The sequence below is a fragment of the Microcebus murinus genome, chromosome 20, assembly GCF_040939455.1.
Source record: "Microcebus murinus isolate Inina chromosome 20, M.murinus_Inina_mat1.0, whole genome shotgun sequence".
Taxonomy (NCBI): Eukaryota; Metazoa; Chordata; class Mammalia; order Primates; family Cheirogaleidae; genus Microcebus; species Microcebus murinus.
In genome coordinates, this window is record NC_134123.1 from 26,776,366 (window position 1) to 26,789,066 (window position 12,701).

The following is a 12,701-nucleotide window of genomic DNA, read 5'->3' on the forward strand; positions in this document are numbered from 1 at the left end:
TGTAAGTAGTAGGCAAAAGACAGAAGTATCTCACAACCAACACACACCTTTTCTATCTATCTAAAATTCCAAAAATAATTTGACAAGTCGTTCACCTCTTTATCTCTACGCACCTGGGCGATGATATCAATTTTTGTCTTGTCTTTGTCTCCTGGTTTTTTACATCGTGTATTGGGGTTACAGAAGAAGAGGAAAAGCCTCAGGGAACTTTAAAAAAATGGTCTGTTTGAATGGTAATCCCTACCTCAGAAAAACACAGTTTAAACATCAAAACACTACAAAGCAGCGAGTACCATGCAATTTAACACTTTATTACATGTTCTTGTTTTATAATTTGCCCCATGCCTGTGTCTTGCAACTCACTGTAATCAATCCAAGGGGAATTAAATATCCCTTGTTTATTGTCCATAGTACTTAAGATGGTACTGCAGAGACAGCAGGTTTGCTGTAATGATTTTCTGATGTCTTATTTTCAGTATATCGTCAAAATATCCTTTTGCGTCTCTCCTGCAATTACTCAGCATATCCAACTTGCAAAATCCAGCTAATCCTTAAACCTATGACCAAATTCACCTTCCTTGTGAAGCCTAGGTAATATTTTTATTTTCTTTATGTAATGTAATATTTATATTTTAAGTATAAGTATTTACTCTCAAAACAATTTATATTTTATGCGTACATATACATATATGTTATATATAAAATATATTTATACATAAACGATTGCATTCTGGTATTTTAATTATTTGATTACACAACTCTATTAGATTGTACTTTTCTCAAGGATAGGGTCAGCCAATTTTCAAATTTGAATTTCTGATGACCAGTACATGGATTGGCACACGGTGGGTGTTCAATAAATGTATCCCAAATGGCAGACCAAATGGAGCAATAAAAACAAAGTTCGCCACTTACAGGTTCTTGTTCTAGAAGAATGAGGCTCACCACCACAATGTTTATGTCACTTCCTATAGTTCCATCTTTAAAGAGGCTGGAAACCTATTGGAACAATAAGGTTCAAAGAAAATCTCAATGTCAAAAACCATCTGGGACAATCAATCAGACCTATTAACAAGTATATAGGCTTCAATTTTTCCAAATACCAAATGTAACCTAAATGAAGACAATTTATTCCAAACTCAACTCCGCTCCCCCCAATATTCACAAATGCAGCTACATCTGCTATTTAACCGACGCAAAGGAATGCTGTGATTTTTAACTTCTTTGGAGAGCCAGGCGGTTGGTGAAACCTCCCTCACCATGTTCATTACTGTGAGGATGTACGTGGTGACGTTCCCCTTGCCGTGCTTTTCCACCATCCTCTTGTCGGCTACCACGAGAGTTTCCACGTTGAGGCCCTTGTGTGACTTTCCAGCTGACCGTCTGGGTCGCCCCGAGCTCCCATATTCGTCAAATCTCAGGTAGGTGTCCTGTGTGGGAGGCTTGGGGGCATCTGTGGTAAACATAAGAGCAATTGGAATGGATGTCAGCAGAGAATACCTGGCGAGAGAGATCGAGAGAGAAATGGAAACAAGGAGAGGAGAGAAACTACGTAAGCAACGCTTCACTAACCCACTAACGAGCCACGTCATCAGAGCCAATATGGGTGCTTTACATCCAGTGTGTGTTCAAGGAAAGATCCATTCAATAGAAGTTTGGATGCAGGGATGGGTAGACAAAGATGGATAGATGCATGGATGGATGGATGGGTGGGTGGGTGGGTGGACTGAGGGATGGACAGGTGGGTAGGGGGGTGGAGAGGTGGACTGGAGGGTGGATGGTTGCATAAGTGGGTAGATGGGTGGATGGATAGGTGGATGGCAGCCTGGATAGATCCGGTAACTCAAAAATGCTCTAAAGAGTAATAGAAACAAAACGCTACACTTCTAGTTTGTATAGCAGGTCAACAAAAATCCATTTTTTTGAGGGGGTGGAGGATCTTTAAAAGTAGAAAATGTTCATTTTATTACTCGAAAACTGCAGAAACAGACATTATCCTTTGGATCTGAATTCATGACAGCATTTTATGTATTATTTTCTAAATAAAATGTAAACTACTATATAACACTGCCCACGCCTTATACTCTCATTTCAGCAACACAAACTTTAACATAGCACATAATAAGTGGTCATTAAGGACTCTTTGACTTGATATTGACTTCGTTACTGTGGAAACAGCATAGTCAAGGGTGATATTAAAAACTATATTAAACACTTTTTATAACTGGTAAGGTGTGGACACCAACTTAATGGATACTGGCCATAGCCTTCGAGCAGAGACTTAGAAGTGCCTGCCGGGCCAGGCATGGCACCATTAGTTCATAGTCAACAACTCCAAGAAATCCTGGGAAGAAAAAGGGAAATAACTATGTCCTAATTAGTATAGAACTATTTTAATACTGTAACATTAGTACAGCCATTAATAGTGAAGTCAGATTTCCACAGACTGAAATTAAAAGATCAAATCATTTAGAATTAATTTGAAAATCTCAGGTTGGCCATTAGCCTTGGAACCCTGGGTCTCAGTTTCCTTATCCATAAAGAAAGCATGACATCCATTCATAAGATTGCTGTAAAGATTAGCTTTCATATCTCTTATCAAATACGTATCATTTCCTCTATAAATATTACTATTAATATCACTGTTATTATAGATACATGTGTCATGGATGTCCCTTAACGAAGATACTTCAACAATACCCAAAACCCCAAAGACAGTTAAATTGGTAGAAATACTGTCTTTTGTTATTGTTTTGATTAAGAGCTTAGTGATACCAACTCTTCTGTTCATGAGAATCTCATGTGGCTTTGCTGTCCAACTTGGTACCCACAGTTGCCATTTGTGCCTCCTGAGCCACTGGAATGTGGCTGGTGCAACAGGGAAACTGAATATTTAAATTTTTTTATTTAAATTTAAAAAGCAATACTTGGTTCATTGATTCAGTAATTCAAAAACTTTTAAATATGTCTGCAACAACTTGAATATGCACATCTACTCTTTCTACCTTAAATTTTATGAAATCTAAATACAGATTAACTATTTCTGATGAAAATTTATCACCTGGATTGAAATTGTGCTGTAATTATGAAATAAATATTGGATTTCCAAAATTCAACATGACAAGAATGTACAATCCCTCACTAATAAACTGTTACTTACATGTTCAGATGTTATTTTGCATATATTGGGTTAAATAACATCATTAAAATTAATTTACACCGTTTGTAAAACTTTTTTTTAATGGGGCTGCTAGAAAATTTAAAATTGTATTTCAGACTTCCACTATATTTCTATCATACATCACCGGCCTAGGAAAAGCAGAAGGTTGAACGTGGGTCACAAACCATGCCCAAGGGTGCCTGTGTTTCACACACGTTCGTTCTTGTGTCCTTCCAAGTCTCTTTTTCATGTCCTCAAGAGGACACCCAACCACACCTAGGCATTTATCCCTGATTTCTTTCATCATTGGAAATCTGGGTACTTTTCCCAAGAGCACAGTAACCAAGATGGGATTAGGACCTGTGGCTAAAAAGTAGGAGACACTAAACAAGAAAAAGAGAAACTGTACCTAAATCTCTTCTCCTTTAACCTAGAAGAACCACCCATCTAGCTTCTACCTAACAGGGATGATTTCCCCAAGACTACAATTGCAATGGGAGCCCAGCGCAGCCCGTTTTAATCTTCAGAGTCAGAAAACACCCAACAAGACTCAAGGAAACCCTCCGAGGCCCACAGAAGAACAGAACGAGAAAAAGTTTCCTTACATACATTTCTTGCGTCGTCCACAAAAATGCTGCTTTTGCAACCTTCCATGGTGATACTGTGTCTCCGCACTCTGAGATGCGTGGGGAGTGTGACTTGGGGAGTGACCGGGATAACCCCGGCCGGAGCCAGGGTGGCCACGGTACCGCTGGACCTTCTCCTCCGCCGTCCTTTTGTACAGTACGTGAGGGTGGTGCCCCGCCGGGGAGCTGTAGTTGTGCTCCTGCGCCAGCAGCTGAGGTAACGGCGAGATGAGGAATTCGCTTTTTCGTGTCCTTATTAAACCTGACTAAAAAGCCAAACACAAAGAAAACATCCATGATTCCACGCATCCCTTTGTCACGGAAGCACCTGTTTAATGACTTCCTCCAGGATTGTGGGGCGCAGCGCTGAGTGCTTGACATGTATGAGCTCACTGTTACCTGCACCATTACAGGTTGCTATTGTCATCATGTCCATTTTACAGAGGAGAAAACTGAGGCTAACAGAGTAAGTGGGAAGGCTGGTGCTGGCACCCAGAGTCCACTACCTTCAGAGGCAGTGATCTGAACTACGAGGCTGCCAATCTCGACGTTTGTGCCCAAAGGTCTGAGCCGTGGATGTCCTAGTGTCTCTGCATCGGTGACCTGGCACACACTGTGGTCAACACCAGAAAGCACGACAAATACACCAACACTCCTACAATCCAGGAGTTCATAGAATAGGTAGTAAAAGAAACAAGGTATTCCATCTGGATTTCATTAAGTGCTAAGTAAAAGAACTAGCAAGGGTGGCAGAGGAAGGAGTGAGTGATTATCTCTAAGTAGGGGTCTGGATAATCCATTGAGTGACACTATTATGAAGAGACATGTTTGCTAAGTCAAGGAGGAAGAGGAGACCTTGGCAAGCCCACCCCATCACCATTTTGTTTTCCAAGTTCATGGCATAGTGTGTGCATCTTATTACCTAAAATTGCAGCCACAAATGCACCCTTGTCTTTCTTGGGAGAATTTTTGGTCCCGATTTTCCTGCAACTTCAGACATCAGCTGCCTTCTGAGCCCATCTCACAGGCTGCAGTGCTGACATGATGTCTTGAGCCCGAACACAAAGACAGATGCTTTCCTCACCCACCACGCACACACTGAGCACCTAAGTCCTGGTCCTGTTCCAGGCAGTGGCATAAACAAGAGAGGCACACATTCATGCCTTCATGGAGATTATGGGAGAAGAGAATTGGTAGGCAAGACAAAGAAGTAAAATAAGTAAAATCCCACAATCCCAGAAGTCCTGCCCATCATATCTCTAGGATACACCCCAGAGCAGCCGACCCTTCTACATCCAGCACACCTCCCCCTGGCAGGGGCTGGCATCTCTGGTTGGGAGATGGCATCTATCTAGTCTCCCAAATCCCACCTCTCCTCCCCAACATGGTTTTCCCACATCAACCATATTATTCGTCCAACGCAAATCAACTCGTTGCACGCACTCTGGGATTAATCTGAAATTTCTGGCCCACCAATCCCTATAAAAATCTGCTCCTTGTAGGCCCTGCCAGTTTTATCTGCCCCTAGCTCCCTTTCCTCCCACCATTCTAAACAGGACACCGCCTCCACACTTTGAACCTACTAAGCACGTTCACACTCAAAGTATTTGCACATACTTCTTTTTCTTTCCCCTGCAATCTTGTCCTATCAAATGATTTGGCCTTCTGGAGCTCAATGCTGATGTCTCAGCTTCAACATCACCCTTTTAGGGAAGCTACATTCACGACTCTATTGAAAACTACCCTCCTCCCACTTCCAAATGCTCTCAGGCCACAGTTCATTGGCTTTATGTCTATCTTCAGTGAAAAAAAAAAAACAAAAAAAAAAAAACAGGTTCTCCTCTCCCTTCCACCCCTAGCACACAGTTTTAACGAACACTCTGACACCAGAGCCACCTGGGTATCCCTGATGCATGCTACAATGTTACCAGCCAATAAATATTAGTTTCTTAATCCACAGACATATATCAGAGTGGGAAGGGATGCTTAGGGCATGCCAAGAGCTGGGAAGCAACAAGTTCAAGACCATAAAACACATAGACTCTTTCTGTATTTCAGGTGTGAAGACAGGAGCATTCTATGCAATGCCCTATTTAGACCTCACAACTCCCTGAGGGGAAATCCCAGCTGGGAACACAAGTATAAGCCACTTCCCCATTTGCTGAGCATGGCCCTCTGGTCCAAGCCATGCCCTCACCTCCTCTGAGCTGTATGCAGACAAAAGACACCATTTATAATCCCCCAAGACTCTGTAAAAGGAAAAAAAAAAAAATAGTGAATTATCCCTGAAAGCCCTCCTGCCTTACTAACTTCCTTACTTGGTTCAACTAATACCAAAGGCTTAAGCCACTTAAATGCCTTAACTGGACTAACCGGTTTGGAAGCTTTCTATTTTCTCAGTTTCATGAAAACTGCAGATAACTCAATTGCAAAGTAAAAACTTCTGTATTGAGAAAGCAGGAAAAAAATGGTGATTATATATTAGGACAAAACTCTGCCCACACAGCCCATCATCTGTCCATTCAGAGTTAGTGACAAGGACAAAAAATCTGGAAGAATTTTTTTTTTTTTAAGAACAAAGTAACTTTACAGTAGTAGATATTTATGAAAAAAATATTTTTCTGGTTTAATTTCATGGAAAACATTGGAATCCACCCAAATAAATACATTTATATAGCTTAACAATATAAAACCCAGTGCATCCAAAAGGAGCCACTTGTTTACTTGAGTGCATGAAGCATTTGAGTTACCAAGTTCCTGCGACATCCTGGGTGAATAATGGTGAGGAAGACGGATCTTTGGTCTCGTGTGGCTTCCATTCAGTGGAGGAAGCGAGTATTAAACAAGCAAGTGTCACAAATGAGAATGAAATACTCCTTTGTACAAAATACGAAGAAAAAGAGCAGGGGTCTATGAGAGAAAATAACCGACGGGATGAGAAGAGTAGAGTAACTACATGAAACGCTTTTTTAAGAATGGGCATTTTTAATTGAGATCAGAAGTCCTTTCCCGATTCACGTGGAACTCAGTGGCTGACCTATCACACAACCGGGGAGGGAAAAGCTGGTGAGAAAAGGAAGAAAGCAGAGACCCAAAGTCCTGCTCAGAGGGGAGGAAGTGTCTGGACACCCTTAGGCTTCCCCTAGAATAGAGGACAGGAAAGGCCCAAGTCCATTGCCATGGAGATGCCACAAGCTGATGATGGTTAAAGAGCTGTCCCCAACTCTCCACCCAGGGGGACTCCTTTCCTTCAAGAGGCAGAGGGATCAGAGGTAAAGGACTGGGTTCTACCCTCTACTGGACCCCGTATGCGGAAGGGTGGGCTCACAGTCATTCTTCCCACATTATCTTTTCCAATTTTAGAGATAGAGAATTCATGTGATTGAGCTGCTAAGTTTAAAAATCAAATACATGCTGACCAAGAGTCAGTATTCTAATACAGATACTGTACCATGTTCTATTTCAAAAGGGGAAATAAATCTAAGTTTTGTTAGCAGTCGTTTCCTTTTTTAGATTTCAGTGGCCAAAATAATTCTCCAAAGACTCACATTGGGTATAAATCACGCTTCGTGAAGTTTTCCTAAATTATCCTTTCAAAATACTCTCCCTGTAAGTTGAGATTTCAATTCCATTAAAGGGTTCAGATTTAAAAGAAAAAGGGCTGCAGATTTCAGAAATACTTGACAAATCTAATGGCAGTATGAACACACAATTTGTTTTTTAAAGGTGCGGTGTGAACAACCTTAAAGAGCAATGAAAATTAGGAAACTGTAAGCTTCCTGAGGACAAAGGCTATGTCTTAAAGTGACTTGTATCCTATGGATTATATCTATTAAGTAATCAAAAAATAAAAGAATGGGCTACTGATGTTTGCTGCAAATGAACCATAACTTCAAATGGAATAATATATCAATCTTAAAGAAATATCTTGAAATAATAATCATAATATAAAGAACCATACAGGTAGTACCATTATTCAATTTTTACTTTTAGTAAAGACTAATATATGTAACAAAGTAGCCGTAGTAGGCTGGCTGGAAAAGTATTAGAAAAGACATTTATTCGTGGCCATCGATAATCAAATTATTTTTCACTTAACGTTTAATCTATCTGCAACCACTAAAAAAAAATGCTGTTATTTCAAGATGTTACATTTTAAAAAAAAGTCATTTTAGCCAAACAACAGTATTAAAGAATAAATCATTGATTTGTTGAATAACATGTATGAGGACACCTCTAAAGGATAAATCTCAGTACAGAATAAGTGAAAAGCTTAAGAAAGTATAGTCAATGTGAAACAGAAATTCATGATCCAGGGTTGGAGGTGAGGGAGGAGGAAAGAAACATATATTAGGGAAATGAAAGGCTAAGGAGTAACAAAAAGGCTGAGAAAGTCTTTAGTTTTGAGAAACCATTGGCATGATGATGTTTTAGGATTTTGTTAAGAGGGAACAAATTACTGAGATAAAAGGGAATGACACAAAAAATGAAGACTTAAAGGAAATACTCAAGGTAAGAGTGAAGCAGTTTAGAAATAAAATTAAAGTTTTGCTGCTTGCTAGCTGGGTTCAAGAATTCAGAGCTTCTGTTGTTTTTGTTTTTCCCCATCTGTGAAATGGGCATAGAAGTATTCCTAAGTCAGGCTTTTCAAAGAGTAAATAGGTGAATATTTATCAGGGACTGTGCTAAGTTGTGAATGCCTCAGTAAATGTTAACATAAAAAATAGAGCCATAGTGGCTTTTGAAAAGAAAACTAGAGACTTGAAAATATATCCAAAAACATTTACTAAGTCCCAGGTCACAACAAACGGAATCAGCTGGACCTCTGATCAGGCCAAGACAAAAATATCTGAGCACACACCAACACTGATAACATCCTCGGCTCTCCATAAAGTACATCATTCTAAGAAATCAAAACAGAATTTTTTGCTATCTGCACATGCAGAGATGGTGTAACAGATAACTTGGGTGGGCCCCTCAAACATGAACATGTCCGCTGAAAAAGAATGTGTGTTTGAGATTCCCTGTTACTGTCAAAGAGAAAAACATCACTTATGTTTCTGGAGAAAAAAAACCCAAAATATGTATTTCAACAAAGATTTGGCATTTGCCATCCATTTCTTCATATCAATATCATCATCCATGGGATTCACAATACTAAATAAGATTTTGATGGGGATGTATGTTTTCCAGATTTGTATATACACCGATGTTCCTGCAAGAAAACTGTCAGGAACAGTCAATTCAAATTTAATCACATACTGTCAATATTTTAAAATTGCTTGCAGCCAGGTTAGAGTGAGGGCCACCAACCTAATAAGAAGCACAAAGTGTCCTCAATTCTGCAATGCTGAAGTGCTCACTTCATCCTTCCCCTTATCTCTTAAAGAAATTTCCAGATCTCTCTGATACTCAGGTGCCTGTTCTATAAAATGGGAATAATAATAGCACTTCCCTCTGAAGATTTTTAGAGGATTAAATGAGCTAATACTGTAAAAGAGCAAAAACAACATGAGGCACAGAGATAATATATATTTATTATTGTTATAATTATATTTGACTATTGGAGAGAACAAGGAGAACTAAGGCCTTTTTCTAACAGTATGTTGATATTATAATTTTCGCCTTCAAATGGATCTGAAATTCTGAGGAGTGACATGAACACTTTTTTAGTTTGAGAAGAACAATGAAAGGATGAAGCAAGGTTTAAAGACCTGAAAAGAGACCACCATTAATGGAATTCTGGCAATGGTAACTGAAGATATTTAAAGACACAGGAGAAATCATAAATTTTTCTACCTTGCAGAGTTGCTTAAGCCAAAGACTTTAGGATTTAGTTTTGAGTGACTAGTTTGTTTTGCTGGAGGTGGGAAAGAGGGGTGACAGGTGGAAGGGAAATTTCTAGGCTGCCCCTTCTGTGACCCCTTCTTGGGCCCACTGACTTCACATCCATAATGTGCATGGGTTCAAATGTTTAAACCCAGCCTTAATCCATTCTGAAGATCCAATCTCTTATCCTCCTGCTCCACTGAAAAGAGGCAGCATGTTGCTTTTCAGTTCTAGAACCATGGAAAATGGGATGCTTTTGACCAGCCTTAAAGAATAAATGAATGGCTATGGCTGGAGAACAAAAGCAAAGTGGACTTCCTGCAGCATATGGCAGGGTAGACCATGTTCATGGATTGGAGCTCTCAACTTATATGATGGGCACTTGTTTCGATGGGACAAGTAAAGGTCTACTCCTTCCCACCGGTCACTCCACAGAGGCTCAGTGAGTCCTCTCTGCCTGTGATTCATACAGCTGCGACACAGGTCAAAGTTAATCTCCCCCGGCTGATCCTGCCTCAGCTAGGCAGGTAGAGTTCTCCATGCACTCTCAGTCTCTATGGCTTATTTCAATCACATTGATAATAGTGGACTAGAAAAAAGGCCCAACAATCTTGCTGCAGAAGTCCTTAGAAATGCTTGGCTTTCTTCTTTTCCGTTGCCTGGGATGTTCAGCTACTTTAAATAGTCCAGTAGACTCAAAATAAATTATCCTTTCCTTTTACTTATGCTATCCAAATTTGGTTAAAAAACAACATTAACTAATGTAGCTTTGACCATATGCAATGATTTATGCTCCTAACACAAAGATTTATAGATTCAGTCTCTTCTAAGCCCTTAAAAACTATAACTGTCTATACTAATATACATATCATTCTAGCAGATCTTAACAGATACTAATAACATATTGATGAAATGTATTTAGTTAATTTAAATTTCTATTAAAATAAACATTTAACGACTTCAATGGCCTAAATCCCAGAATACAATGGTTCACAACTCTACACTATTTTGAGAAGTGTAAGCAGAATCTATGCAAGTTATATCTGTGCCCATTCTCAGAAAGACAGATACCTCTAAGGAACATTTTTAAACTGTGGTTTAACAAAATGGTTGATATTTTTACCATAACCTACTGTATACATTTTCTCTCAAAAGAAATTTAAATGCATAAATGCTCATACATGCCTATAGCTTTTATAAGCAATCCCAACATACTTCAACTCTGATAAATTAATGCAAGTGGTTTAATCATGATCAACAGTTGTTGGAGAATCCCTCTCCTACTTCTCCCTACCTTCCTTATAATACCACCTGGAGGAACAATTCTGGTTTCCTATGTACCAGACACTGCACAAAGTATCTTACCTGCAAAATCTCAACTGATTGTCATGACAGTTCTGTTCAATGGGTATTTTACTAACTTCTCTATATCTCAAGGCTGCCTGAGTATATAGCCTTTCCTTACTATTTATTAAATACATATTGTTTGGATTCAGGAAAGGCTTCAGAGAAGATGTGACTGTAGGGAGGAAGGTGGCAGCTGAAATACCAGATCCTTAAGATGTAACTCTTTAAGAACAAACCATTTCTACACTGGCATTATGTAGGTCCTAATTTCCTGCCAACTACATGCTATTTCTTTCCCAAGTTCAAATGTATCAGAAAGACAGAGAGACAAGAGTAGACTCAGGTCTTTCTCAAGAATGAAGGCTCAGGTAAAGGGGCGTTAGATTCAGAGGGTCAGGCTTTTGGCTTCTACACTCCAGTTTTCATAACAAACGGTATGAAAAAGGAACATCTCTGTGTTCAACGGTGACACTGAGAAAGCTTCTCCATGGATCAGAGATACCTGGGCTCGATTGCTCTCTGGAACGTGTTTTTACTGGTCATTACTAATCTAGTTCAGATTTCAACCTTCTCTCCTTTCTAGTGTATTCTAAGTACTTTGAAGGCAGGGCCAGACTGCTTTGCAATGACCATGCCATACCCTGTATGTCAGAGACACCCCACACATCTTTTGGAAAACAGAAATTTGCAGAATATTAAGGAAGAAGGACTTCTTCTTCTCAGCCCCTCAGATAGCCAAATGTGCCCAGGCAATCAACAAGGAGGACAGGTATCAAAGCTCCATGACCTTTATAAGTAGCTTGGTCAGGAAGACTCTCATCTAGGGAAGATAAGGACAGAGATGTTGGACACCGTTGTGTCACATAATACTTCTCTTTGCACCATCTTTCTCTTCAGAATCTGTTCATTTCAAAGGAAGCTTACAGATGTCATTTGGGAAACACATGGGTGCCCTAATGGGCTGTTGGTTCACTGTGAGTGACTAAGATGACAGCTAGCATGTCTTGATTTAACGCAAACCAGACTCTTCATGAACTTTGTATGGGACCCTGCAACCAACACTTCTGTTGGATTATCCCAGGTTTTGGTGTTGTGTCTCCTAATAACATCCTCCCTCTTCACACATCAGCATCCTCAAGAGGGGGTCCTTGAATGTCTGGGAAGAGACAGTCCTACCTTGTATTCATCTAAGGGGTGCTTTTTTAATGTGAATTTGAGGATCTGCATTTGTGCACATCTCCAGTTCCCCTTTTCTCCAACTGACATCCTATAGAATGCTGCATTATGCAGTTAAGAATGTTGGCCAAGTTCAACTCATAATTGATCTCTGAGCTCCTACTTCCATCCTTCCCTGTGTTCTCATTGTACTTTAGTCATGTATTATCCCAGACCCAGGATAAAGCAGTGGTCTCTCTCATCTCCCTGTTGACGATCTCTATTCTGCTTGTTCCAGAGTTATTTTTCTAAAGCATCACTTTTAACAGGTCACCTTCATGCTCTATTACTACAAGATGAGTTCTCAACCAAGAGACATACATTTCAAGCCTCTTTTAGTCTAGTCCAATCCAAATTCAGCCCCCAGAAGACTCTCTACAATCTTCTACCTCTATTACTTTTTCTTTTTTTTTTTTTTCTACCTGAACTCCAGCTACCCTGGCTCCATTACTGATCTATAAAGGAAAGCCAAGGTCTCACCCTCAAGCTTTGTGTGTGCTGTTTTCTGTGCTCAAATGCTCTTC

The 12,701-nt window shown here is 39.8% G+C and overlaps 1 protein-coding gene across 1 annotated transcript in view; it reads right to left on the reverse strand.

Moving 5' to 3' along the window:
- Positions 1–12,701, reverse strand: part of ADAMTS18 (ADAM metallopeptidase with thrombospondin type 1 motif 18) — a 124,888-nt gene that overhangs the window by 63,228 nt on the left and 48,959 nt on the right. Inside the window, exons 4-6 of the mRNA XM_020282703.2 lie at positions 3,770–4,052; positions 1,260–1,453; positions 916–999 (exon numbers count right to left, since the gene is read on the reverse strand). Of these exons, the coding sequence (XP_020138292.2) occupies positions 916–999; positions 1,260–1,453; positions 3,770–4,052 (561 nt within the window). The remainder of the gene's footprint in view (positions 1–915; positions 1,000–1,259; positions 1,454–3,769; positions 4,053–12,701) is intronic.